Raw genomic sequence first — 27718 nt, 5'->3', positions numbered from 1 at the left:
GAAACCATGATGACATAATCCTCTGTGTGAAAGGGGAGGTGCTGCAGTTCCAGCCTTTTAAAGGGGCAGTATTATAAATATTTATACAATACAATATTACCTAACTTCATCTAGCCTTAAAGTCTGAAGATGATCTGGAAACAAAAAGTATATAAAAAAACATTATAAACAGATACAAACATTAAGACATTAATGAATCCCAGCATTTTAGAATGTTGATTCCAGAATAGTATCAATGGCAAATTGACATATGTTTACATATTTCACTTAATTTAAAGTGTTTTTTTTTAACAAAGGCGCCAATGTATTAAACAACCCTATCTCCTACACAATATGTATTTTTGGTTGATTGGAAATGCACCAATACTGTGGTAGTGGCAAATATCCCAAAAACATTTCCATATTTCAACAGCGCCATCTGTTGGAATGCTGCAAAACATTTAACAGAAACCCATGATCTAAAATGTTCTATATCTAATTACTACAAACATGATCATAAGGTCTTGTTTTGGCCTTACAAATAGCATGAATATTTTGAAATGTAGAAATGTTTAACAAAATCGTCATCATTGATATTGTTGAGGAGACTATGAACAGTAGACAATAGGGGTTCGTATTCATTACGTTTCGCAAAAGAATCAGCGTAATGAAGTAATGAATACACCCCGGTAGACGCACACCCAAAATAAATGATGAGGTGTAGGCCTATATAAACACACTAATCACAACAACAAAATCCTGTAGCTCTGTGAAGATATTTGTGTATTTATGTACATGTCTATTCAAAGATAATCCAATCGTCCCCCAAGCATTTACTGATCCAACTAACTAGCTCAATCAAACATGTTCCCAAAACTTTTCTGACTATATCATTCTATCTGACATCCCTGAAGCAAACAAATACCACGGTTCTGCACAGATGCTGACAGGTCATTGAGCACAATGACACGTTACAAGGCTACGCCGTTAATCAACGTCAGGTTACCAGCAGCCTCTTGTCTCAAAGGTACTTCACCACTGGGAACAGCCGACAACTAACAGAAAACACCTTGTCTTTCCAATCTCCACAGGCCTCTTGATTGAATGAGCTTCCAAGGTTATTAAACCTTTTCAATATCCTCATGCGATCAGTAAACTTTCCCCAATCTACTTGGGGATCTACTACCCAACGTAGAGCATCCTTGAATGTGCTTACCGCTGGAGAAGGTCCAATGCAGCTGTTTTTATCTCAATATTTAATCATTTCTGGGAAACAATTAAGTACTTTACTGTGATTGTTTTCAATTAAAATGGCCAAAAAGAAACCAAATTAGCTTCTTAACAAAGAGCAATTTCTCGAACAATAATTTAGCTAGGACTGCTGGTAGTGGTTGGTTTGGGGAAGGGAAAACAAAAAATGTGCTGTTATTGGTAGAGAGCAGTGGTTGGAACCAAAATACATTTCCTTTGTTTAGTTCTGAACAGAACCATTATTTTGGGGGTTCTGTTCCATTGTTCTGACCTGCAAAAGAAAGTTCTGAATGCTTTGAACCAAAAAAAGTACTAGTTTATATTGTTATTTTCTCTTCCTTTTTAAACTTCTGAAATCATTTTTATTTTTTTATTTAGCTCTACATTTAATTACTTCACCAAACAGTGTGGATAGAGCAGCTTGCTATGGAGCGTACTAGAACTAGCTAGCTAACACGCTTGTGTGTGCAGAGCAGCACCAGAATTAAAAACACATCTTACCTTTTTGTAGTTAATAAATCCAATGTGAAATGTGATGACTATAGTATCCTTAACTAGCATTGAAAAGGTTTATGCATTATTCTCTAATTAAACATTTCTGAATCATGCTTGTAAAGTTGAGAGGCTACAGTAGCCTATGCTTCAGAGGATGGGGGGGTAGTGCAGGTAGCCTACATGCGCACACACTGCCAGGAAGATACTGGAATATGTTTCTGAGTGACCCGAGAGAGGGCTTTGCATAGGCGTCTGTTGTGTTTTTTTGTGGGACTGAAAAAAAGGCCCGGGACGTAAAAACACGTTATTATTAACCACTTCCCAGGCTTTTAAAATACGATTCTGTTCCAGAACAGAATAGATCCCTTTCGTTCCCGGTTCTGATTCTGAATATTTCGTTATTTTCTGGTTTCCTGTTGTGTTCCCTGAATTGGTTCCAATCCCTGGTAGAGTTTGGGAACTCGCTTTCTTATTGGTCTGTTAACTAATTTACCAAATGGCGATGTCACCATGGTAGGCCAAAACTCCATCCCACCAAAACAGGCTGAAATTTCAGGCGGTCTTTTCAAACAGCTCTTACACTAAAATGGCATTATCATTATTTTCACAATTTCACTGAATACTCATAGTGTGGAAAGATATATAAAACACAGGGAAATCACGTTTTTGACTGCACTGGGCCTTTCATTTATGTCTAATGACCCATGATGCTTTGCTGCACTGGGTCATAGCCAATGTGCTGCCTCTGCAGAAACTCTGGGCACGTTTGAGTGGTAAGCCAAAGCAACCGACTGTAGATGAAAGTCAATGAATGAAGTCAGGAGAGGTGCATCTGCAACAGCTGAAAGTCGGGCACTAATGTGGTGTTTCAAAGACAAGGCTCAGATCAACATGGCAGTGTTGCCATTGTTAATCAAAGCTTTTCTTTATAATGTCGAAATAAACATGGCTCTAACCTTAATATCACACATTCACAAACTGAACTCATATGTGTGTTCAACGTACAATCAATTACCGAGAGAGAGCTCCAAATATCACATTCATTTGTATATAGCCTATCCACTGAAATAAAATTGGTTCCTGTTTCAGTCATGTCTTTGGTCACGTTCACCACGGGTATCATGCACCCCAAATCTGTAAATTGGAGAATTTTGCATTTTTCAAGGACCTAAAACAGATTTTCCTGCAATCTAGAACCCTAACCGTAATCACAATTGTTTGATTTATTAGGACATGTAACACCTTCATCGGCATTCCAGCAGTGTATTTGATTTGCGCATGTGCTAGCGCCAGCCGAGCGAGCCTCCATCTTTAGCATCGGTGAAGTGAGTTCAGAACAACTGAATGTATGAGTCTTATAAGTCGTTTTCCACACAAACTTTATATGTCCGAACTCAGAATCAAATATGCTTACTAAAAATAACATGGTCACTGTGGTTGGTGATTTTCTGCATTTATCAGAGTGCCATCAGGTAGCCCTATTTCAGATGTGTCCATGTAAACAGGATTATTAGGCAAATCGTTTATTAGGGAAAGCATGTAAACTTTTTAATCCAACTATTATATTAATCTGATTATCCACAATAATCACTTTATTGTGTACATGTAACCGTACTCAATGCGTATGCAGGTTGCTTAGGATTCAAACCTTCACAAGCAGCCCAATTCCTGCTTGTGATTTGTACCGCATACAAGGTAAAGTTTTGCCTAGATTTTAAATTGTTGGTGTTGAGCTAGGGTATGGCGACTGCCGTATCCTGCCATACCCAAATGACGCCCCTGGTCTCAAAGCATACTCATCAAGTTGAGTATCCTTATCTCACCACACTCTCCACACTTCTCTTGAAAAGACAGGAGTGTTCCTCAAGTAAAATAGTTTTTTATTATACTAGATAAAGCATGTTAAAAACAGGCAGATTATAAAAGTAGTAAAAGAGACTAGATGCTTCTTCAACTGTAGAGATCGACATTATTAGCAAAGTTTATTAATATGTGAAAAATGAAATACAAAACTCCATGTAAACAATTTAGAACAATGATAAACATTTCTTATAATGAAAAGTCTCTTCACAATTAGTTTCCAAGTAACCACACGTCAAATTAAAAACATAAAAAGTGGAAACACCATAGAAACGCTGATAAAAACTCTGTCCTTTTACGTTTGGATTGAACTCAAAGCTTCCATTTAGTCATCAGAACGAAAACTAATGTATACATGTGTCCTAACTATACAACAATTTAAAAGAAAAACAATCAATCAATAGATAGAACTTAGAAAGTTGACAAACACTCAATCTTAAACTAAGGACAACACAGGTTTTAACTAACCTTAGGTTTAAACTATTTGACAATGAGAATAATCTCAAAGCATTCTAGAAAGTACTCCTCTTCCCTCTCCTTCAATCCCCTACTCTCTTCCACTTTCTCCTACTATCTCATCGCCTACTCTCGTCTACTCCCTTCTCCTCTCCTCTCCTTTCTTCTGTTGGCCCAACCTCAGGTCTGCCCTGCAGGGACACCATCTCCACAATCTCCCCTTCTTCTCTTTTCTGCCTCCTGGTGGTGTTGAAGTACAGCTAGAGGGCCCTGGTGGTGTTGAAGTACAGATAGAGGGCCCTGGTGGTGTTGAAGTACAGATAGAGGGCCCTGGTGGTCGTCACTAACGTCAGCAGCACTAGGACCAGTCTGATGGTGAAAGCAGTCAGAGGCTGGAATAAAAACACATTTGACAATTTGATCTGATCATCAGATCGATCTGTGGAAAATTATTCCAAATCTGGCAAAGTTAAAAAAGTCTGGTTTATTCTCAGTTACCTGAAACAGTGAGGGAGAGGAGCTTACGCTCAGAGGAGAAGTTTTGAGAGAAAACATAATTCCCGTAAACACAGCTGTAGTTCCCTTGGTGGTAGTCGTCTGCAGCAGGGAAGAGGAAGGCAGCAGAGTGATTGACAGCTGGCTGGGTCTGGAATCTGTTGGAGACGTTGAACATGAGGAAGAAGGAGCCTCCTGGTGACCAGAAGCCTCTCCCATTGAGACAGTCCTGCTGCAGCCTGATATATCCTGGACTATCTCAGCTGATGGGGTAGAATTTCCTGAAAAATAGGCTTTACCTTCCCAGAGTGGAGGCTCATAGTCAGTGCAGATAAATGAGTCTCCCTGCTTGATTACAAAGGTGGAGGGTGCTACGTTTGAAACAGTGGAGCCACAGCCCAGTTGTCTATTTACTGATTATGACCTGTGTGTTTGTGTCTCCTCAGATTAGCCACCAGCCTTTGGTTCAGTCAGACTGGTGAATGAGACCAGCTCCTGCATTGGGACAGTGGAGATCTTTGATCAAGGAGAATGGACGGGCGTATGTAGACAAGGTTGGGGCATGACAAATGCCAAGGTGATGTGTGGACAGCTGGGCTGTGGGCATCCTGTTGATGCACCTAAATGTACTTAATTTGGAAAAGGGCGCAAAGTAATGTCAGTTGTTTGTCTCGGCATTGAGTCTACTCTTGGGCAGTGTCAAATGCACAGTGACATAGAGTATTTGGGATGAGAGCAGTGCCAATGTGGTCTGTTCGAAGTTTGTGAGGCTTGTGAATGGAGCTGGGAGAATGGAGGTCCAATCAGTCTGGATCTCAGTGGGCTTCAGTGTATGAAGCTGACTTTAACTCACAGGATGCAGAGGTAGTCTGTCGGGAGATTGGCTGTGGGGCTCCTTCAGATCTACGGGGGAGGGCTCTATGGTGAAGGTGAGGGTCCAACCTGGACTACAGAGTTCCAGTGTAAAGGTAATGAGTCTCTTCTCCTGCTCTGTAGCACTTCAGCCAGAGAAGAACACACCTGTTTACCTGACAATTCTGTTGGCCTGACCTGCTCACAGCCTGATGATGTGAGACTGGTGAGAGGAGGCAGTCGCTGTGCAGGTACACTGGAGGTGTACAAGGAAGGAGAGTGGAAGATCAATTCGATATGGGACACGGAGGACGCAGCTGTAGTCCTACCTGCACTAACACAAGTGTATAACAGTCCTACCTGCACTAAGGTGTACTGTATATCAGTCATGGAGACATGGAGGATGCAGCTGTAGTCCTACCTGCACTAAGACAAGTGTTTATCAGTATAACAGTCCTACCTGCGCTAAGGTGTATATCAGTCCTACCTGCACTAACACAGGTGTATATCAGTATAACACAGATGTATATCAGAATAACAGTCCTACCTGCACTAACACAGGTGTACATCAGTCCTACTTGCACTAACACAGGTCTATATCAGTATAACACAGGTGTATATCAGTATAACTGTACTACCTGCACTAACACAGGTGTATATCAGTATAACACATGTGTATATCAGTATAACTGTACTACCTGCACTAACACAGGTGTATATCAGTCCTACCTGCACTAACACAGGTGTATATCAGTATAACACATGTGTATATCAGTATAACTGTACTACCTGCACTAACACAGGTGTATATCAGTCCTACCTGCACTAAAACAGGTGTATATCAGTATAACACAGGTGTATATCAGTATAACTGTACTACCTGCACTAACACAGGTGTATATCAGTCCTACATGCACTAACACAGGTGTATATCAGTCCTACCTGCAATAATAGAGGTGTGTATACAGTGCCTTTGGAAAGTATTCAGACCCCTTTACTTTTTTCCACATTTTGTTAGGTTACAGCCTTATTCTAAAATTGACTGTTGTTTTTTTTCTCCTCATCAATCTAAACTGAAATATCCCATTTACATAAGTCTTCAGATCCTTTACTCAGTATTTTGTTGAAGCACCTTTGGCAGCCTCGAGTATTCTTTGGTATGACGCTACAAGCTTGGCACACCTGTATTTAGGGAGTTTCTCCCATTCTTCTCTGCAGATCCTCTCAAGCTCTGTCAGGTTGGATGGAGAGCGTGGCTGAAAAGCTATTTTCAGGTCTCTCCAGAGATGTTTGATCAGTTTCAAGTCCTGGCTCTGGCTGGGCCACTCAAGGACATTCAGAGACTTGTCCCAAAGCTACTCATGCGTTGTCTTGGCTGTGTGCTTAGGGTCGTTGTCTTGTTGGAAGGTGAACCTTTGCCCCAGTGTGAGGTCCTGAGCGCTCTGGAGCATATTTCCATCAAGGATCTCCCTGTACTTTGCTCCGTTCATCTTTGCCTCGATCCTGATTAGTCTCCCAGCCCCTGCCTCTGAAAAACATGCCCACAGCATGATGCTGCCACCACCATGCTTCACCGTAGGAATGGTGCCAGGTTTCTTCCAGACGTGACGCTTGGCATTCAGGCCAAAGAAAAGTTTTCCCATCTCCACAGAGGAACTCTAGAGCTCTGTCAGAGTGACCATCGGGTTATTGGTCACCTTCCTGACCAAGGCCCATCTCCCCCGATTGCTCAATTTGGCCGGGTGGCCAGATCTAGGAAGAGTCTTGGTGGTTCCAAACGTCTTCCATTTAAGAATGATGGAGGCCAATGTGTTCTTGGGGACATTCAATGCTGCACAAATGTTTTGGTACCCTTCCCCAGATCTGTGCCTCGACACTATCCTGTCTCTGAGCTCTATGGACAATTCCTTCGACCTCATCATTTGGTTTATGCTCTGACATGCACTGTCAACTCTGGGACCTTATATAGACAGGTGTGTGCCTTCCCAAATCATATCCAATCAATTGAATTTACCACAGGTGGACTCCAATCAAGTTGTAGAAACATCTCAAGGAGGATCAATGGAAACAGGATGCACCTGAGCTAAATGTCGAGTCTCATAGCAAAGAGTCTGAATACTTATGTAAATAAGGTATTACTGTTTTTTGTTTTGAATCAATTTGCTAACATTTCACTGCATGTATCATATCTGTCTCAAACAGCGGCTCCACTGAGCAGAACGCCTGCTGTCTAAAGAGTTGACTGAAGAGTGGAGTGGACTTGTATCTTCTTGCATTCTCATTTTCTCATGCTAAGCATTGTTCAAATTCACTGCTCTTCCAGCTAATTGATGATCATTGTTGCTAACCACAGGAAATATCTCACAAGAAATAGGTCAGAGATCAATCCAGTCCCCTACACCCGCCAGCTGCTCAGTTTCATTTGTTTAAAAACAAGTCAATGTTTTGTAATGCCTCAAAAATATTTGCAATACGTATATTGAATAGACTTATTGAAGATTTATATCAGATTAATGCTCTACAGTTGAGCTAAACCCACTCATGTTGACAACATAGGCATCAAAATGCATATACAAGTTTAAACAACTTGATTTTAAGGGGGCACCAGGATTTGAATCTGGGACCTCTTGATCTGCAATCAAATGCTCCTCCATTGAGCTATGACCCCTCATATGGAAGATATACCAGTTGTAGGTGACACAATACAGGCCTCAAAATGCAGTTCAAACTGTTTGATTTAAAAGGTGCACCAGGATTTGAGACATGACAGAGAGAAAGTGGAAAGTGACTTTTCAAGTATCCTCATTTCAGCAATGTTCCTGAAGAGGCCAGTAGAGGACAAGAAAACATGCTGTTTTTGCCATTATGCCATTTTAATTCCTTCGATTGACAAACTATTGAGTATAAAATACATTGACTAGCCTAAGCAATATTGTTTTATTAATTTGGTGTGTAATATGATGTGTTTGTCAATGATGTATCTTTTTCATTATCATTAACTGAATCTTTAGGCTACAGCAGCTGAATCTAATGAGAATTTGGATTCCATGAGATCAATCATATATTGTCTGGATTGGTTTAAACTGCTGAAATGTGAAGGATGACTCTGCTTAGGCAAAAGTCAAACCAGGTTAGCTATGTTGCATGTTCAAAAATGTTGCTCATCTTAATTTCTCTATTAGCAGTGAACTTGTTGCATTGTGTTTAGGCACTATTCACTCTTAAATTCACTCTCTGTAAGTTCGGGATACCATTCACGAGTGGGCTTCCAGCAAGAAACCAAAACAATTGAGCAATATTCATCCCATGGTATCTTCATACGCTAATATCACTTGTTGTGTCATCTGCAAACTTAATGATGGTGTTGAAGTCGTGCCTGGCCGTGTAGTCATGAGTGAACAGGGAGTACAGGAGGGGCCTGAGCACGCACCCCTGAGTGGCCACCTTATTGAGGATCAGCGTGGCGGATGTATTGTTTCCTACCCTTACCACCTGGGGGTGGCCCGTCAGGAAGTCCAGGATCCAGTTTCAGAGGGAGGTGTTTAGTCCTAGGGTCCTTAGCTTAGTGATGAGCTTTGAGGGCACTATGGTGTTGAACGCTGAACTGTAGTCAATGAGTAGCATTCTCACATAGGGGTTCCTTTTGTCCAGGTGTGAAAGGGCAGTGTGGAGTGCAATAGAGATTGCATCATCTGTGGATCTGTTGGGGTGGTATGAAAATTGTACTGGGTCTAGGGTTTCTGGGATATTGGGATATTGGTTTTGATGTGAGCCATGATCAGCCTTTCAAAGCACTTCATGGCTACAGACGTGAGTGCTACGGTTGGTAGTCATTTAGGCAGGTTACCTTAGTGTTCTTGGGCACAGGGACCATGGGGGTCTGCTTGAAACATGTTGGTATTACAGACTCAGACAGGGAGAGGTTGAAAATATCAGTGAAGACACTTGCCAGTTGGTCAGCGCATTACACGTCCTGGTAATCCGTCTGGCCCTGCGTCCTTGTGAATGTTGACCTGTTTAAAGGTCTTACTCACATCGGCTGCGGAGAGCATGATCACACAGTCATCTGGAACAGCTGATGCTCTCATGAATGTTTCAGTGTTACTTGCCCTGAAGCGAGCATAGAAGTAATTTAGCTCGTCTGGTAGGCTCGTGTCGCTGGGCAGCTCTCGGCTGTGCTTCCCTTTGTAGTCTGTAATGTTTTGCAAGCCCTGCCACATCCAACGAGCGTCCGAGCCGGTGTAGTACGATTCGATCTTAGTCCTGTATTGACGCTTTGCCTGTTTGATGGTTCGTTGGAGGGCATAGCGGAATTTCTTATAAGCTTCCATGTTAGAGTCCGGCTCCTTGAAAGCGGCAGCTCTACCCTTTAGCTCTGTGCAGATGTTGCCTGTAATCCATAGCTTCTGGTTGGGGTATGTACGTACAGCCACTGTGGGGGGGACGTCATCAATGCACTTATTGATGAAGCCAGTGACGGACGTGGTGTACTCCTCAATACCATCGGAAGAATCCCGGAACATATTCCAGTCTGTGCTAGCAAAACAGTCCTGTAGCTCAGCATCTGCTTCATCTGATAATTTTTTTTTTATTGACCGAGTCACTGGAGCTTCCTGCTTTAATTTTTGCTTGTAAGCAGGAATCAGGAGGATAGAATTATGGTCAGATTTGCCAAATGGAGGGCGAGGGAGAGCTTTATACGCGTCTCTATGTGTGGAGTAAATGTGGTCTAGAGTTTTTTTCCCTCTGGTTGCACATTTAACATGCTGGTAGAAATGAGGTAAAATGGATTTAAGTTTCCCTGCATTAAAGTCCCCGGCCACTAGGAGCGCCACCTCTGGATGAACGTTTTCCTGTTTGCTTATGGCCATATACAGCTCATTGAGTGCGGTCTTAGTGCCAGCATCGGTTTGTGGTGGTAAAAGGACAGCTACAAAGAATATAGATAAACTCTCTAGGTAGATAGTATGGTCTACAGCTTATCATGAGATACTTTACCATAGTCGAGCAAAACCTTGAGACTTCCTTAGATATCGTGCACCAGCTGTTGTTTACAAATATACATAGACCGACACCCCTTGTCTTACCAGAGGCTGCTGTTCTATCCTGCCAATAGTGTATAACCCGCCAGCTGTTCATTATTCATGTCGTTGTTCAGCTACGACTCTGTGAAATATTAGATATTACAGTTTTTAATGTCCCGTTGGTAGGATATACATGCTTGTAGTTCGTCCACTATATTATCCAGCGATTGTACGTTGGCCAATAGGACATATGGCAAAGGCAGATTAGCCACTCGTCGCCGGATCCTCACAAGGCACCCCGATCTCTTTCCAAAACCTCTGTCTCTTTCTCCTGCGAATGACGGGGATGAGGGCCTGTTCAGGTGTCTGGAGTAAATCTCTCTCGTTCAACTCATTAAAGAAAAATTATTTGTCAAGTTCAAGGTGAGTAATCGCTGTTCTCATGTCCAGAAGCACTTTTCAGTCATAAGAGACATTATGTATAAAATAAGCAGCAACATTATGTACAAAATAAGTTACAAATAAGGTGAAAAAACAAACAAAATAGCACGGTTGGTTTAGAGACAATAAAAATGCCGCCTTCCCCTCTGGTACCATCTTCTGTGTGTGTGTATGTGTGTGTGCATGCGTGTGTAATCAAAAATAAATGTTGGAATCACCCTACTTGAAGACTAGCTGAACGCCAATGCCATCCTCCTTTCTTTCATGTTGGCAAAACAGTCTATGGCTCTGTCATACAGTACGCTTTTAGTTTTTGTTGTCATAGGCTATCTAGCTAAATTGCTTGCTAGCCTAACTTCCTTGCATGGGCAACAATGAACCAGCTAAGTTAGCTAGCTAGTTAACGTGAGCCTAAAAGGGCTAGGCTACATCTAGACTACATATTGAACTTCAAACCTCCCAGGCCAGTGGCACAACATATTAATCAGAATCGCTGTCATAATCATTGGCCTGTACTGAGAATTAAGTCAAAACCACAAGTCCAAATCCCCATCTTCATCCATGGCTTAGGGAAAAGCCGATTTAGCGAGCTAGCTACTGCATGACATCAACACAAGCGGACCAAATACTAAAATTATGTTTTGCTTAGGATGTGATTTGATTGGTGTGATGCCAAATCCAAACTGGTTTCCCTTGGGGGGTGTTTTGATACACCAGGACAACTCACAGTTGAGCTCAGCTCATTCTTTAATCATTTTTTAATCAAGGGAAGCCAAATGCTTGCTTGCATCAATCAATCAAACGCTACAGCCGCAACATGTCATACTCTTTTGGTCCAGACAGCATCAGATACATGGGCTACATGTACTGAGAGGGGTGCTGTTTCCCTCGCTTGGACGATTTCTCCGATGAGATTTAGCCACTTGCGAATTTACAGAAAATTCTAAAAACACACAGAGAGAAGAAATACCTTTTATTTTTTTTGTAAAATATTTGGGGAAGCCTGGCTTCCCTTGGCATCCATGAATACACGCCACTGATGAAAAAAAAATATTCACAGCAGTTTAGATGGTACTATGCTAGGCCAACCATTAGGCCAACCATTAGAATTTTAGCAACCAGGAAATGGATGAGTGAATTCTGCATAGTGCATCCTTAAATCGCTGCAGTTGCTCCTCACCAACTGCACCATGCAGCATCACCTGCATTGTGGGAGGGACTATTTGTCAACCAATCATTAGGAGGGTAAAAGAAGGGACTGAAACAGGAACCAGCTTTGCTGTTATTCTAAAAGCTACACAAATAAAAGTTATATTTGAGACCTCTCCCTAACCAATTAATTGTACAAACGTTATGTTTTCAGTTTGTAAGTGTGTGATATGAGGGTATAGAAAAGTTTATTTTGACATCTATAAATATTTTTTGTAATAGAAAGAGCAGCTATGTTGACACTGACATGTTCATCTGAGCCTTGCAGTGTCCGTCTTTCGGCTATTACAGATGCACCTCCCCCAACTTCACTCGCCTAATTTCTACAGTCTGCTTCGTTAGGCGTACTGCTCGAACACACCCAATGATAATTATCTTCACTGCTCTGTGTTGCTGCTGTCGGGAAACTGGGTGTGTGATCCGGAGTGGCTGATGGAATTGCTTGCTGTCTTTGCATTGGCTGACCGCACAGCAGCACTGCTCCGTGTATTTTTAGCCATTGATGCAATTCATATTGCGGTGCGAGCGAGGCGACTCGGTCCACAGTCCCAGTAGGCTACACGGGAGTTACAGGGGGTACCTGCAAGTGCAGTGCTCGGGGTTTGCGACATAGACCGAAGGAGATTGGGGGAGACTGGCTACACAGCAAGTCAAGTAAAAATAAATAAACGGCATTATCGGCTTTTCACGGTCAGGTGCTGAGGCTGTAGCCTGAGGATTTTCCAATAGCCTACAGTTGTAGATTTATTGTTGGTCTATTTTAACTGAGCAGCTTTGCAAATGGCAAGTCCCGCTGCAGATAGAGGACAACCACACCAGCGACATCCCCTCTCCGAATCGGCCTCGGAGCCCGCGTTTCTAGAAGCGCAGAAATGGATTGAGGTGAGTCACTGTCCTTATCAAACTCATACGGGCACGTTATTAGACTGCAGAATGACCAAATAGGCCTGCAATTTACAGACTTGTAATTTGCCTAAAGCCCCGTCACGTTATCATATTATCATGTCACAAAGGCACAGTAAACCATGCTAACCGGTTTTATTGCCTAGTCACCTGTTGAATAAGTGACGCAAATTCGTCATCCCAATTGCCCTACGAACAGTAGCCTCTGCTGTGGAGCTGGGTGCGCGTTGGTTGAAAACAAAGAATGCATCATCTGGAATGGATTTTTTTGTTTGCCTCATTGCGAGTTTGTCGGACAATAATCGCACAAACGGGTTTTTGTTCTGTGAGATTTGAAATCACGGCATTCACTGGCCGCGTTGCACTTGGCTTTGTTAGACTGTGATTAGCTGTTACATTGTTCTATTCAACACATTGTTTTAGGTTGTTGTGATGTGAACTAAGCTTGGTAAACTAGGCCTACGTGAAATAACTGAGGCATTAGTTTCTATTCTGGACACGTATTTTAAAAACTGTAGATAACATTTAAAGCCTGTTACCCCTTTCACCCTTTCAGCGTTTAACCCCCACAGACATGTACTTAATCATAAGTTTGTGTACTTTATCACCATATGTATTGTTTTGAGCTTACACCATTATCGTTGTAGCGTGTTAATATAATAATATATGCCATTTAGCAGACACTTTTATCCATTTTTTATGTATGGGTAGTCAACCTAGTTTAAAGCAGCCATTACTGGCCCTGTCTCCTTTGACTGATAATGAGCCACACAGTTGAATGAGAGGAGGGCATAAACAACAGTTGGACAGGTCGTTCTCTGTCCTCTCAAGGGGACTGCTCACCTTACCCACATACACCTGGTGTCTGTCACTGGGTCCCCTTGGGGGCATTGAGAGTTGGTACAGATCACTGGTTTTGAAGGAAACAAACAAGAGCCAAGCCCATTATTATCAGGTAAATTAAGAAGGTTTCATTTCTAGGCTTAATTTCTCGGCCATGAGTATATTTCTTAGCTGTTTCTGAGTGTTAGGCCTTGGATTGCTCTGACAGTAACACTGTACATTACAGTATACTTGATGGAACACAATTCCAACCAATGTATTAACTGTTTATTGCAGATTTAAAAACTTGATCTAAACGTATATGCTAATGAACAAGCTTATAGTTATAAACAAGGGGTCTCCAACAGGTCGATTGCGAGCTACCAGTAGCTTGCAGACCACCTATGAGTAGCTCGGCAAACAATTCTGAAAGAACAGTGCATTCGGAAAGAACCCTTGAATTTTTGGGATAGGGCAGTGGGATAGGGCAGTGTGGGATAGGGCAATGTGGAGTGCAATATAGATTGCGTCATCTGTGGATCTGTTGGGGCGGTGTGCAAATTGGAGTGGGTCCAGGGTTTCTGGGATGATGGTGTTGATGTGAGCCATGACCAGTCTTTCAAAGCATTTAATGGCTATAGATGTGAATGCTACGTGGCTATAGTCATTTAGGCAGTTAATTTAGTTCAATAGTCATTTAGGGGTTCTTGGGCATGGGGACTATGGTGGTCTGCTTGAAACAAGTTGGAATTACAAACCGGGTCAGGGATTGGTTGAAAATGTCAGTGAAGACACTTGCCAGCTGGTTAGCGCATGCTCTGAATACGCGTCCTGGTATTCCGTCAGGCTCCGCGGCCTTGCGAATGTTAACCTGTTTAAAAGTGTTACTCACATCGGCTACAGAGGGCAAGATCACAAACTCGGTCGGAACAGCTGGTGCTCTCATGCATGGTTCAGGGTTGCTTGCCTCAAAGCGGACTTAGAAGGCATTTAGCTCGTCTGGTAGGCTCGCGTCGCTGGGCAGCTCACGGGTCTCCCTTTGTAATCCATGATAGTTTGCAAGCCCTGCCACTCTCTTGAACGTCAAAGCCGGCGTAGTAGGATTCAATCTTAGTCCTGTATTGACACCTTGTCTGTTTGATGGCTCGTCGGAAGTCCAGATTAGTGTCCCGCTTCTTGAAAGCAGCAGCTCTTTATCTCAGTGCGGATGTTGCCTGTAATCCATGGGTTCTGGTTGGGGTATGTACATACAGTCTTTGTGGGGATGATGTTGTCGAGGCACTTATTAATGAAGCCAGTGACTGATGTGGTAAACTCCTTAATGTAATTGGATGAATCCCGGGAACATAACCTATAGCTCAGTATCCGCTTCATTAGACCACTTCAGTATTGAGCACATCGCTGGTACTTTTGGTTTGAGATTTTGCTTGCAAGCAGGAGGATAGAGTTATGATCTGATGTGCCAAAGGGAGGGTGAGGGAGGGCCTTGTATGTGTTTCTGTGTGTGGAATAAAGGTGATCTAGAGCGTTTTGTCACCGATGCACAGGTGACATGCTGGTAAAAATAAGAAAATGGATTTAAGTTTCCATGCATTAAAATCACCGGCCATGAGAAATGCTGCCTCTGAATTAGCGTTTTCTTATGGCCTTATGCAGATCATTGAGTGCGGTCTTAGTGCCAGCATCAGTTTGTGGTGGTAAATAGACAGCTACGAAAAATAGTATAGTCTGCAGCTTATCATGAGGTATTCTAACTCAGACATGTAAAAACCTGAGACTTCCTTAACATTAGAGATCGGACACCAGCTGTTGTTAACAAAGAGAACCACCCCTCCTCCCTTCGTCTTACCCGAGTCTGCCGCCCGGTCTTGGCGATGCATAGAAAAACCAGTGAGATGTTTATCCATGGCCTCGTTAAGTCACGACTCAGAGAAACATAGGATATTACAGTTTTTCAGGTCCTGTAGATAGGGTAGTCTCGAACGGAGCTCATCCAGTTTTTTTTCCAGTGATTGCACGTTTGCGAATGGAACACAGGGCAATGGTGGTCTATTTGCTCGCCGACATAGTCTCGTCAGGGTGCCGGTTCACTTGCCTTTTTTTCGCTGCCGCTCCTCTTTCGAGTCTCGGGGACTAGGGCCTGGTCTGTAGAAAGCAGATAAAGGTTATTGATCGCTGTTGTGATGTCCAGAAGCTGTTTCTGGTCGTAGGAAATTATGGCAGAGACATTATGTAAAATAAAAAATTCAGAACAGTGTAAAAAATGCACACACATTAGCAGAATTGGTCAGGAGCCCGTAAGATGGCTGCTATGCCACTGCAGTGCCATCTTCATCTTTCACTACTTAATGAGTATACCTTAATTCAACGTGTTAGCACTCTGATTGTAGCCTACCAATTGCCAATTCTTGCTCAATAAGATGAATTTAGAAATATACAGCGGTTTTTGAACTGAAATTGACTGCAGTTACCTTTCTGCCAGCACCTTGTCAGAGACGCTGGTAATGATAGTGTTAAGTCTACTCTGAGTTCCAGACAGACAGCTCTTTGATGAGGGCATAAACAGTTGTTGTGCTGATTAACTATAGTCACAGGGTTTTTCCCAGCCAATGACTATGTTGGTCAACCATTTGACACCTCCCACTGAATGGTGGAATGAAATCACTCATCTCAAGGTTGCTCAAATGAAAACAACTTACTTTCCACAAAGTAGATAAGGGAATGAAATGTGAAATGCTGATATGATATTTTTTGTCAACATATTTCAATTGACTTTAGACAAACATCAATATTAAATTGAATTCGATTGACATGAATTGAATCACACAATGTTACAAGCACACATCAAGCAAATTAGAGAGGGTTCAGGTATACTGGTTGGAAATGTTTGGATATTTCTTCCCTCTTGAATAACCATACTTTTTTCTTGCTCAGTGCTTTGTTTTGACATTTATCGTTTATCCCTTCTCACACTCAGCATGAGCATGTTGCCTTCTGCAACAATACTGTGAGTGTGTTCTATTGTGACAGGCTGAAATGGAATGTGATATTTTTATTATTTCTATTTAACTTTTATTTAACTAGGCAAGTCAGTTAAGAACAAATTCTTATTTACAATGACGGCCTACACCGGCCAAACCTGTACGACGCTGGGCCAATTGTGTGCTGGCCCAATGGACTCCCAAACACAGCCGGATGTGATACAGCCTGGTTTCAAACCAGGGACTGTAGTGATGCCTCTTGCACTGAGATGCAGTTCCTTAGACTGCTGCGCCACTCGGGAGCCCTGATATCATCCACTTGTCATTGGGTGATACCATTCAGAAGATATCACTGTTTGTAATAGGCAAATATTCTGGGAGTGTTGATACAGTGGGGTTGTTATGATAGGCTATGTGTTGATAATGAAAATTTGATTTACTTACTTAATTAAACTCTGATTTCTGAAAATAAGTCATCACGCAGCTCCACTCATGCACTATTTAATAATTTATCAATTTATCAGGAAATCTGAGGAAATACACTTTATTTGTTCCGTGCTTGGGTTCACTGTTGGTCGATGAACGTGGAGATGATTCTTAAAAGAATGGAGGGGAATGGTTCCCCCAATTATCTTCTTAATTTGGATCATGGTTTTAAATGAATGAAAAGTGCAGAGCAACAACCACCATGCCCATCCCTTCTAATCTATCTGCATACAGTTGTGGCCAAAAGTTTTGAGAATGACACAAATATTAATTTCCACAAAGTTTGCTGCTTCACTGTCTTTCACTGCATTTCATAAGTGTCAAAGGCTTCCATTGACAATTACGTGAAGTTGATGCAAAGAGTCAATATTTGCAGTGTTGACCCTTCTTTTTCAAGACCTCTGCAATCCGCCCTGGCATGCTGTCAATTAACTTATGGGCCACATCCTGACTGATGGCAGCCCATTCTTGCATAATCAATGCTTGGAGTTTGTCAGAATTTGTGGGGTTTTGTTTGTCCACCTGCCTCCTTGAGGATTGACCACAGGTTCTCAATGGGATTAAGGTCTGGGGAGTTTCCTGGCCATGGACCCAAAATATCGATGTTTTGTTCCCTGAGCCACTTAGTTATAGCTTTTGCCTTATGGCAAGGTGCTCCATCATGCTGGAAAAGGCATTGTTTGTCACCAAACTGTTCCTGGATGGTTGGGAGAAGTTGCTCTCGGAGGATGTGTTGGTACCATTTGTTATTCATGGCTGTGTTCTTAGGCAAAATTGTGAGTGAGCCCACTCCCTTGGCTGAGAAGCAACCCCACACATGAATGGTCTCAGGATGCTTTACTGTTGGCATGACACAGGACTGATGGTAGCGCTCACCTTGTCTTCTCCGGACAAGCTTTTTTCCGGATGTCCCAAACAATCGGAAAGGGGATTCATCAGAGAAAATGACTTTACCCCAGTCCTCAGCAGTCCAATCCCTGTACCTTTTGCAGAATATCAGTCTGTCCCTGATGTTTTTCCTGGAGAGAAGTGGCTTCTTTGCTGCCCTTCTTGTCACCAGGTCATCCTCCAAAAGTCTTCGCGTCACTGTGCGTGCAGATGCACTCACACCTGCCTGCTGCCATTCCTGAGCAAGCTCTGTAGACCTTCCTGTAGACTTTCTGAAAATTAATATTTGTGTCATTCTCAACTTTTGGCCACGACTGTACATTTGACATTTGTTCTTACAGATGCATGGCATACTATACTAATGAAGTTTAGTGGAAGAAGACACTGTATAATCTGCAAGTGGCAGAGGGGGACCAGACTTAGTGAGAGCACTCTGTCTCTGCCTGGTAGGGAAAGTAAGAAACAGACAGTGGGAATAACTGCCACTACTACATTACATGATGTCCTCCTATGTTGGGTTTATTGTTTTCCCCCTTCCTATAGACTGGAGTGATGAGTTCTGAGAGGGTTGAGGGGTTTTTGTCTGGTTGTCTTTAGGTGGATGAGCGTGAGTAGTTAAGACCCAGAAGCATGCTGTAAGCCTACCACTAGCGGCAAGGAAAGAGGAAGTGAGTAGATTTAAGGATTTGTAAATCTCAAATCAACCCCGAGCCTTAAACCCAAGGCACTTTTGTAGATCTGAAAGGATGGGATAAGTGTATGAAAAGCAATATGATAACATTTCCACTACGTGTTATGGGACAAGATGGAGCTATTGGCCATGTTGCTTAGCTACACCTATCCATGCCTTACAGATGGCCAGAAGTGCATAGAGAGTAGAGGCTAGGGTTCTGTTTGGATGGATTGAATAATGAAGGGAGTATTATAATGTGTTTTAAAGATAACCTTCATACAGTGGGTGTTGGTGGGTGTGAGAATGGAAAAAAAACACCAACCTTCCTGTAGATATTTTCAGCTATTCATGGGAGAACAAGTTTCTTAACCTTGATCTTGATTCATTTCCATTGCCCACAACAAAAAAATTCTATGCAAATTACGTAACATTCTGCTTATTCACTTCTGGTGAGAAACCTTAGTTGCAGTAGTGGAGCAACCAATCAATAATGCTCCTATCAATTAAATGAAGATCAGTACAAAAATACTATTGATGAAGATACAGTAGGATTTATTCAAAATAATGTAATGTACAGTACCAGTCAAAAGTTTGGACACACCTACTCATTCGAGGGTTTTTCTTTATTTTTGCTATTTATAGTGAAGACATCAAAATTATGAAATAACACTTATGGAAGCATGTAGGAACCAGTAAAGTGTTAAACAAATCAAAATATATTTTAGATTCTTCAAAGTAGCCACCATTTGCCTTGATGACAGCTTTGCACACTATTGGCATTCTTTCAACCAGCTTTATCTAGAAATGCTTTTCCAACACTTGAAGGTATTCCCACATATGCTGAGCACTTGTTGGCTGGTTTTCCTTAACTCTGCGGTCCAACTCATCCAAAACCATCTCAATTGGGTTGAGGTCGGGTGGCCAGGTCATCTGATGCAGCACTCCATCACTCTGCTTCTTGGTCAAATAGCCCTTACACAGCCTGGAGGTGTGTTGGGTCATTGTCCTGTGAAAAACAAATGATAGTCCCACTAAGTGCAAACCAGATGGGATGGCATATTGCTGCAGAGTGATGTGGTAGCCATTCTGCTTAAGTGTGCCTTGAGTTCTAAATAAATCACTGACAGTGTCACTAGCAAAGCATCCCCACTCCATCGCACCTCCTCCTCCATGCTTCACGGTGGGAACCACACTTGCGGAGATCATCCGTTCACCTGCTCTGCGTCTCACAAAGACACAGTGGTTGGATTTTGGACTCATCAGACCAAAAGACAGATTTCCGCCGGTCTAATGTCCATTGCTCGTGTTTTTTTGGCCCAAGAAAGTCTCTTCTTCTTATTGGTGTCCTTTAGTACCGGTTTCTTTGCAGCAATTCAACCATGAAGGCCTGATTCACGCAGTCTCCTCTGAACAGTTGATGTTGAGATGTGTCTGTTACTGTCAATGTTCCAGGTGAATGGAATAGAGAGTCAGGCGCAGGACACAGGTATGAGTAAAGCCACGATATTTACTCAATATCAACAATAATCCAACAAGGATAAACATAAACAATCCAGAACACGTACACAGAACCACTTGACAAAAACAATCACGCACAAAACAAATGGGGAAGCCAGAGGGTTAAATAAGGAACATGATTATGGAATGGAAACTAGGTGTGTACAATGAAGACAAATCAAAACGAAACATGGATCGGTGGTGACTAGAAAGTTGTTGACGTCGACCTCCGAACGCCGCCCGAACAAGGAGAGGGACCAACTTCTGCGGGATTTGTGACAGTTACTTGAACTCTGTGAAGCATTTATTTGGGCTGCAATTTCTGAGGCTGGTAACTCTAATGAGAACTTTTCCTCTGCAGCAGAGGTAACTGTCTTCCTTTCCTGTGGTGGTCCTCATGAGAGCCAGTTTCATCACAGCGCTTGATTGTTTTTGCGACTGCACTTGCAGAAAAGTTCTTGAAATTTTCCTGATTGACTGACCTTCATGTCTCAACTCTTTGCTTGTTTGAGCTGTTCTTGCCATAATATGGATTTAGACTTTTACCAAAATCAAATCAAATTTTACTGGTCACATACACATGTTTAGCAGGTGTTATTGCAGGTGTTGCGAAATGCTTGTGCTTCTAGCTCCGACAGTGCAGTAATATCTAACAATTACACAACATATACCCAATACACACAAATCTAGTAAAGGAATGGAATTAAGAATATAAAAATATATGGACGAGCAATGTCATAGAACTTGAATAAGATACAGTGGAGTAGTATAGGATACAGTATAGACATATGAGATGGGTAATGCAAGATATGTAGACATTATTAAAGTTACTAGTATTCCATTTATTAAAGTGGCCAGTGATTTCAAGTCTATGTATATAGGTAGCAGCCTCTATGTGCTAGTGATTGCTATTTAACAGTCTGACGGCCTTGAGATAGAAGCTGTTTTTCAGTCTCTCGAACCCAGCTTTGATGCACCTGTACTGATAGCCCTATCTTCTGTATACCAACCCTACCTTGTCACAACACAACTGATTGGCTCAATCGCATTAAGAAGAAAATAAATTATGCTATTTAAGTGTTAACAAGGCACACCTGTTAATTGAAATACATTCCAGGTGACTACCTCATGAAGCTGGTTGAGAGAATAGCAAGAGTGTGCAAAGCTGTCACCAAAACAAAGGGTAGCTACTTAGAAGAATCTCAAATATTAAATATATTTAGATTTATTTAACACTTTTTTTTTTAGTTACCCTGGAATGAGTAGATGTGTCCAAACTTTTGACTGGTACTGTATAACAAGTTGTTTATGCAAAAACTCTAGTTTCAACAATTCGTTCACCAGCGTCAGGTAACACACACTCCACTTGCACACTCGACACACACGCTTGCACAGTCTCGACCAGTCACACGAAGATAAAAGCCCTGAAAGTAAGAAACTAATGACTAAAACTTCAACTATGATCTTCTTAATCGTGCAGGAAGACTTCTGTTGAGGAGATTTTAATTTTGACCAACAGATTTTCTCCCCTCATTATGCAACATTCTGTCTAGTTCTGGGGGAAACTTTGTACAATTTAGCTTAATTTGCCTAAATTGCAATAGGAGAATCCCACGTAGCCAATTAGAGGGTATGGTGGAGTTAATTGTTATGTTGCTAATCCCAATCCTTTGATCTACAAGTGCCTCTGGGGAGAGCTCAGGCCTAGTGGGATTGGAATTGGGCCTAGTAAGCATACTCCTGTCGTCCAGTGTGTGTGTGTCTGTGTTTTTGTATTTGCTTGTGCATTTGTCTGTATGATATGCACCAGGATATCCACTGTGCATGCGTCTCTTTGTATGCGGTTTATATGCATGTGAGTGTGTGTTACTTTTCTCTGAATGGTTATCTATGCTTCCCTGTCCTCTATACCATTTTTGTCGATCTTTGTGATCAGGCTGGGGAGCACATTCATAGTTGTCCCATGCCTGAGGTGGACCCTGTGGGAGGGAGGGCGAGTAGGAGAATGTCAACCTGCAGTGCGACAAACACGCACATACACAGAGGAGATGGGGCTGCAACTGCATTCACTCAATCTCCATCAGGGTGGGTTTAACAGCATGACACTTTAGCATATCCATCCTTACAGTGGCTATCACACCTGGTGCCACAGAGCTACACTGTCTACAAGTGTTTCCCCTCTGAGCGGCAGCAGTCAGTTTGTTATTGTTTGGGTTGAGAGTCGGGATGCTCCGTCTTGACCTCACTAGCTTCACTTGAATCCTCAATCCTAATCTGGATTACGGAGGTGAAGTCTACTGGTCATGCTGCTATTGCTATGTACCATTGCTTTGTGGGATGTAGAGAGACCTTGTTACAGTGTATTAGCTGCTGATGTCCGCTTCTTACTGTTACTATAGTTTGTTTTGTACTGAAGTAAAGTTTTAGGTTGTCATAAATCATTGCACTTTTATCACAAATTGAGCCACAGATTTAAATGATACCATCATCCCAGCAAACATTTTGGAAATGTTTCAGCCAGGAAGGAATTCTAGTTTCATGTAAGACATGACAGAAAAAGCACCCTCTTCCATCAAGCAGAACTGTTAGCTGTCTTATCGGCTGCTATCTGAGTTAGGTCTATCGGACAATTTTTCTTGGGTCACTATAACTATCTATTTTGCCAATTGGATTGATCCCCTCTACCACACGGAACCGCACTAATCTACCGTCAGAAACGCACGAGGTGGCTAAAAACAATATTGCTACCGATGGCCCGGCTAGCTGTCTGAATCGCTGTTACCCCAACCTCACTACTCACTGGACCCTTATGATCACTCGACTAAGCATGCCTCTCCTTAATGTCAATATGCCTTGTCCACTGCTGTTCTGGTTATTGTTTATTGGCTTATTACACTGTAGAGCCGCTAGCCCTGCTCCTTTTATACCTTATCCAACCTTTCAGTTCCACCACCCACACATGCGATGACATCACCTGGTTTCAATGATGTTTCTAGAGACAATATCTCTCTCATCATCACTCAATACCTAGGTTTACCTCCACTGTATTCACATCCTACCATACCTTTGTCTGTACATTATACCTTGAAGCTATTTTATCGCCCCCAGAAACCTCCTTTTACTCTCTGTTCCGGACGTTCTAGACGACCAATTCTCATAGCTTTTAGCCGTACCCTTTTCCTACTCCTCCTCTGTTCCTCTGGTGATGTAGAGGTGAATCCAGGCACTGCAGTGCCTAGCTCCACTCCTATTCCCCAGGCGCTCTCTTTTGATGACTTCTGTAACCGTAATAGCCTTGGTTTCATGCATGTTAACATTAGAAGCCTCCTCCCTAAGTTTGTTTTATTCACTGCTTTAGCACACTCTGCCAACCCGGATGTTCTAGCCGTGTCTGAATCCTGGCTTAGGAAGACCACCAAAAATTCTGAAATCTCCATTCCGAACTACAACATTTTCAGACAAGATAGAATGGCCAAAGGGGGCGGTGTTGCAATCTACTGCAAAGATAGCCTGCAGAGTTCTGTCCTACTATCCAGGTCTGTACCCAAGCAATTTGAACTTCTACTTTTAAAAATCAACCTCTCTAAAAACAAGTCTCTCACCGTTGCCGCCTGCTATAGACCACCCTCTGCCCCCAGCTGTGCTCTGGACACCATATGTGAACTGATTGCCCCCCATCTATCTTCAGAGCTCGTGCTGCTAGGCGACCTAAACTGGAACATGCTTAACACCCCAGCCATCCTACAATCTAAGCTTGATGCCCTCAATCTCACACAAATTATCAATGAACCTACCAGGTACCACCCCAAAGCCGTAAACACGGGCACCCTCATAGATATCATCCTAACCAACTTGCCCTGCAAATACACCTATGCTGTTTTCAACCAAGATCTCAGCAATCAATGCCTGCATCCGTAATGAGTCAGCGGTCAAACGACCTCCACTCATCACTGTCAAACGCTCCCTGAAACACTTCAGCGAGCAGGCCTTTCTAATCGACCTTGCCGGGGTATCCTGGAAGGATATTGATCAGTAGAGGATGCCTGGTTATTTTTTTTAAATGCCTTCCTCACCATCTTAAATAAGCATGCCCCATTCAAGAAATGTAGAACCAGGAACAGATATAGCCCTTGGTTCTCTCCAGACCTGACTGCCCTTAACCAACACAAAAACATCCTATGGCGTTCTGCATTAGCATCGAACAGCCCCCGTGATATGCAACTTTTCAGGGAAGCTAGAAACCAATATACACAGGTAGTTAGAAAAGCCAAGGCTAGCTTTTTCAAGCAGAAATTCGCTTCCTGCAACACAAACTCAAAAAAGTTCTGGGACACTGTAAAGTCCATGGAGAATAAGAACACCTCCTCCCAGCTGCCAACTGCACTGAGGCTAGGAAACACTGTCACCACCGATAAATCCACTATAATTGAGAATTTCAAAAAGCATTTTTCTACGGCTGGCCATGCTTTCCACCTGGCTAGCCCTACCCCGGTCATCAGCACTGCACCACCCACAGCAACTCGCCCAAGCCTAGCCCCGTTTCTCCTTCTCCCAAATCCAGTCAGCTGATGTTCTGAAAGAGCTGCAAAAACTGGACCCCTACAAATCAGCCGGGCTAGACAATCTGGACCCTTTCTTTCTAAGTGTATCTGCTGAAATTACTCCTATTACTAGCCTGTTCAACCTCTCTTTCGTGTCGTCTGAGATTCCCAAAGATTGGAAAGCAGCTGCGGTCATCCCCCTCTTCAAAGGGGGGGGACACTCTTGACCCAAACTGCTACAGACCTATATCTATCCTACCCTGCCTTTCTAAGGTCTTCGAAAGTCAAGTCAACAAACAGATTACCGACCATTTCGAATCTCACCATACCTTCTCCGCTATGCAATCTGGTTTCAGAGCTGGTCATGGGTGTACCTCAGCCACGCTCAAGGTCCTAAACGATATCCTAACCGCCATCGATAAGAAACAATACTGTGCAGCCGTATTCATTGACCTTGCCAAGGCTTTCGACTCTGTCAATCACCACATCCTCATCGGCAGACTTGATAGCCTTGGTTTCTCAAATGATTGCCTCGCCTGGTTCACCAACTACTTCTCTGATAGAGTTCAGTGTGTCAAATCGGAGGGCCTGTTGTCCGGGCCTCTGGCAGTCTCTATGGGGGTGCCACAGGGTTCAATTCTTGGACCGACTCTCTTCTCTGTATACATCAATGATGTCGCTCTTGCTGCTGGTGAGTCTCTGATCCACCTCTACGCAGACGACACCATTCTGTATACTTCTGGCCCTTCTTTGGACACTGTGTTCACAACCCTCCAGACGAGCTTCTCCTTCCGTGGCCTCCAATTGCTCTTAAATACAAGTAAAACTAAATGCATGCTCTTCAACCGATCGCTGCCTGCACCTGCCCGCCCGTCCAACATCACTACTCTGGACGGTTCTGACTTAGAATATGTGGACAACTACAAATACCTAGGTGTCTGGTTAGACTGTAAACTCTCCTTCCAGACTCACATCAAACATCTCCAATCCAAAGTTAAATCTAGAATTGGCTTCCTATTTCGCAACAAAGCATCCTTCACTCATGCTGCCAAACATACCCTTGTAAAACTGACCATCCTACCGATCCTCGACTTCGGCGATGTCATTTACAAAATAGCCTCCAATACCCTACTCAATAAATTGGATGCAGTCTATCACAGTGCCTCACCAAAGCCCCATATACTACCCACCACTGCGACCTGTACGCTCTCGTTGGCTGGCCCTCGCTTCATACTCGTCGCCAAACCCACTGGCTCCAGGTCATCTACAAGACCCTGCTAAGTAAAGTCCCCCCTTATCTCAGCTCGCTGGTCACCATAGCAGCACCCACCTGTAGCACGCGCTCCAGCAGGTATATCTCTCTGGTCACCCCCAAAACCAATTCTTACTTTGGCCGCCTCTCCTTCCAGTTCTCTGCTGCCAATGACTGGAACGAACTGCAAAAATCTCTGAAACTGGAAACACTTATCTCCCTCACTAGTTATAAGCACCAGCTGTCAGAGCAGCTCACAGATTACTGCACCTGTACATAGCCCATCTATAATTTAGCCCAAACAACTACCTCTCCCCCTACTGTATTTATTTATTTATTTATTTTGCTCCTTTGCACCCCATTATTTATATCTCTACTTTGCACATTCTTCCACTGCAAATCTACCATTCCAGTGTTTTACTTGCTATATTGTATTTACTTTGCCACGATGGCCTTTTTTTTGCCTTTACCTTCCTTATCTCACCTCATTTGCTCACATTGTATATAGACTTATTTTTCTACTGTATTATTGACTTTATTGTTTGTTTTATAAATGAGAACTTGTTCTCAACTTGCCTACCTGGTTAAATAAAGGTCACTTTTTTTATTTTTTAAAGAACAATAATGTTGGACTTTGTTTTGACCATGGGGTTGTTCTTCTAGAACTGGGAACTGCCAGGAACATCACACTACTTAAGTGCCGATACAATATGTTTTGCAATTCTCACGATTTTATATGTATTGCGATTCAATACTGTGATTTTTATTGCTATTTGATGTTCCAAACATATTGCTCACCATGTGTCTGCTGCAGAGAGAAAAGAGAGCCACGAGAAAATTAGTTTTGTTCAGTCATGGAAATAAGTGTTAAAAACAAATGAATTAATGCAGGTACAGCCAATAGCACAACAATGATATTGTCAAAACGATACAATATATTGTCAAAAATAATATCCCAATATGTAACTAAAGTTTCCCCCCCCCATCTCTGTTTCTTCCTCCTATTCAACACCAGAAGTCCTGTTAGGTTTGTTCCCAGAATAGGCCTGTCATCATAGGAAAGTGAGCTGCTTCCTTCTCTGGGCACATAAACAAAGGGACATTTCAAGTTAGTGTTGAGGCGTGTACCAGCTGCTGAGTAGAAATATAGACCTACTTCTGAACCAGGCATCGCTGTGTTTAGTTTAGGGTCGTCATCGTAAAGTATTGTTCCAAACGAATGAGTCAATTGTTGGCTTTATATCAGACAGACAGACATAGATACAGGATAGTCAAACAGATGGGTGGAGTGATCTCTCAGTAGCGTGTATGATTTTAATTGGGGCATTGAGACTGAGATGGCCTCTTAGTTTACTGAGCTAAGGCTCATGGGAGCTGGACTCTTTCTAGACTGCCGAGGGAGGAACTAGAACCTGCGCAGTGTGTCTCCGTCTGCAGTGGGGCAAAGACACACACACACACACACACACACTGAAGTAACCTGCACAGTGTGTCATTATCTGCAATAGAACACATACTCAGTGCACTGACACTTACTGTATAATCCAATTGCTCTTTGTGTCTTTGGAGAAGCCCGGTCTATTTTTCCTATGGAGATTGGTTGACATTTGAAT

General features: G+C 42.6%; 1 protein-coding gene across 9 annotated transcripts in view; it reads left to right on the top strand.

Annotated features, from left to right (window-relative positions):
- Positions 1 to 12375: 12375 nt before the first annotated feature.
- LOC139574480 (LIM and calponin homology domains-containing protein 1-like) overlaps positions 12376 to 27718 on the top strand; it is a 143031-nt gene continuing 127688 nt past the window's right edge. For 2 of the 9 annotated variants that reach the window (XM_071399105.1, XM_071399110.1), the window contains exon 1: positions 12390 to 12944. In XM_071399105.1, the coding sequence (XP_071255206.1) occupies positions 12843 to 12944 (102 nt within the window). In that variant the 5' untranslated portion in view covers positions 12390 to 12842. Of the gene's footprint in view, positions 12945 to 27718 lie in introns of all 9 variants that reach the window. The other 7 variants (XM_071399112.1, XM_071399104.1, XM_071399113.1 and 4 more) reach the window with 6 other exon arrangements.

The sequence above is a fragment of the Salvelinus alpinus genome, chromosome 4 (genome assembly GCF_045679555.1).
Source record: "Salvelinus alpinus chromosome 4, SLU_Salpinus.1, whole genome shotgun sequence".
NCBI lineage: Eukaryota > Metazoa > Chordata > Actinopteri > Salmoniformes > Salmonidae > Salvelinus > Salvelinus alpinus.
Note: the sequence above shows the minus strand (reverse complement) of the source record. Positions and strands in the feature narration are given on the sequence as shown.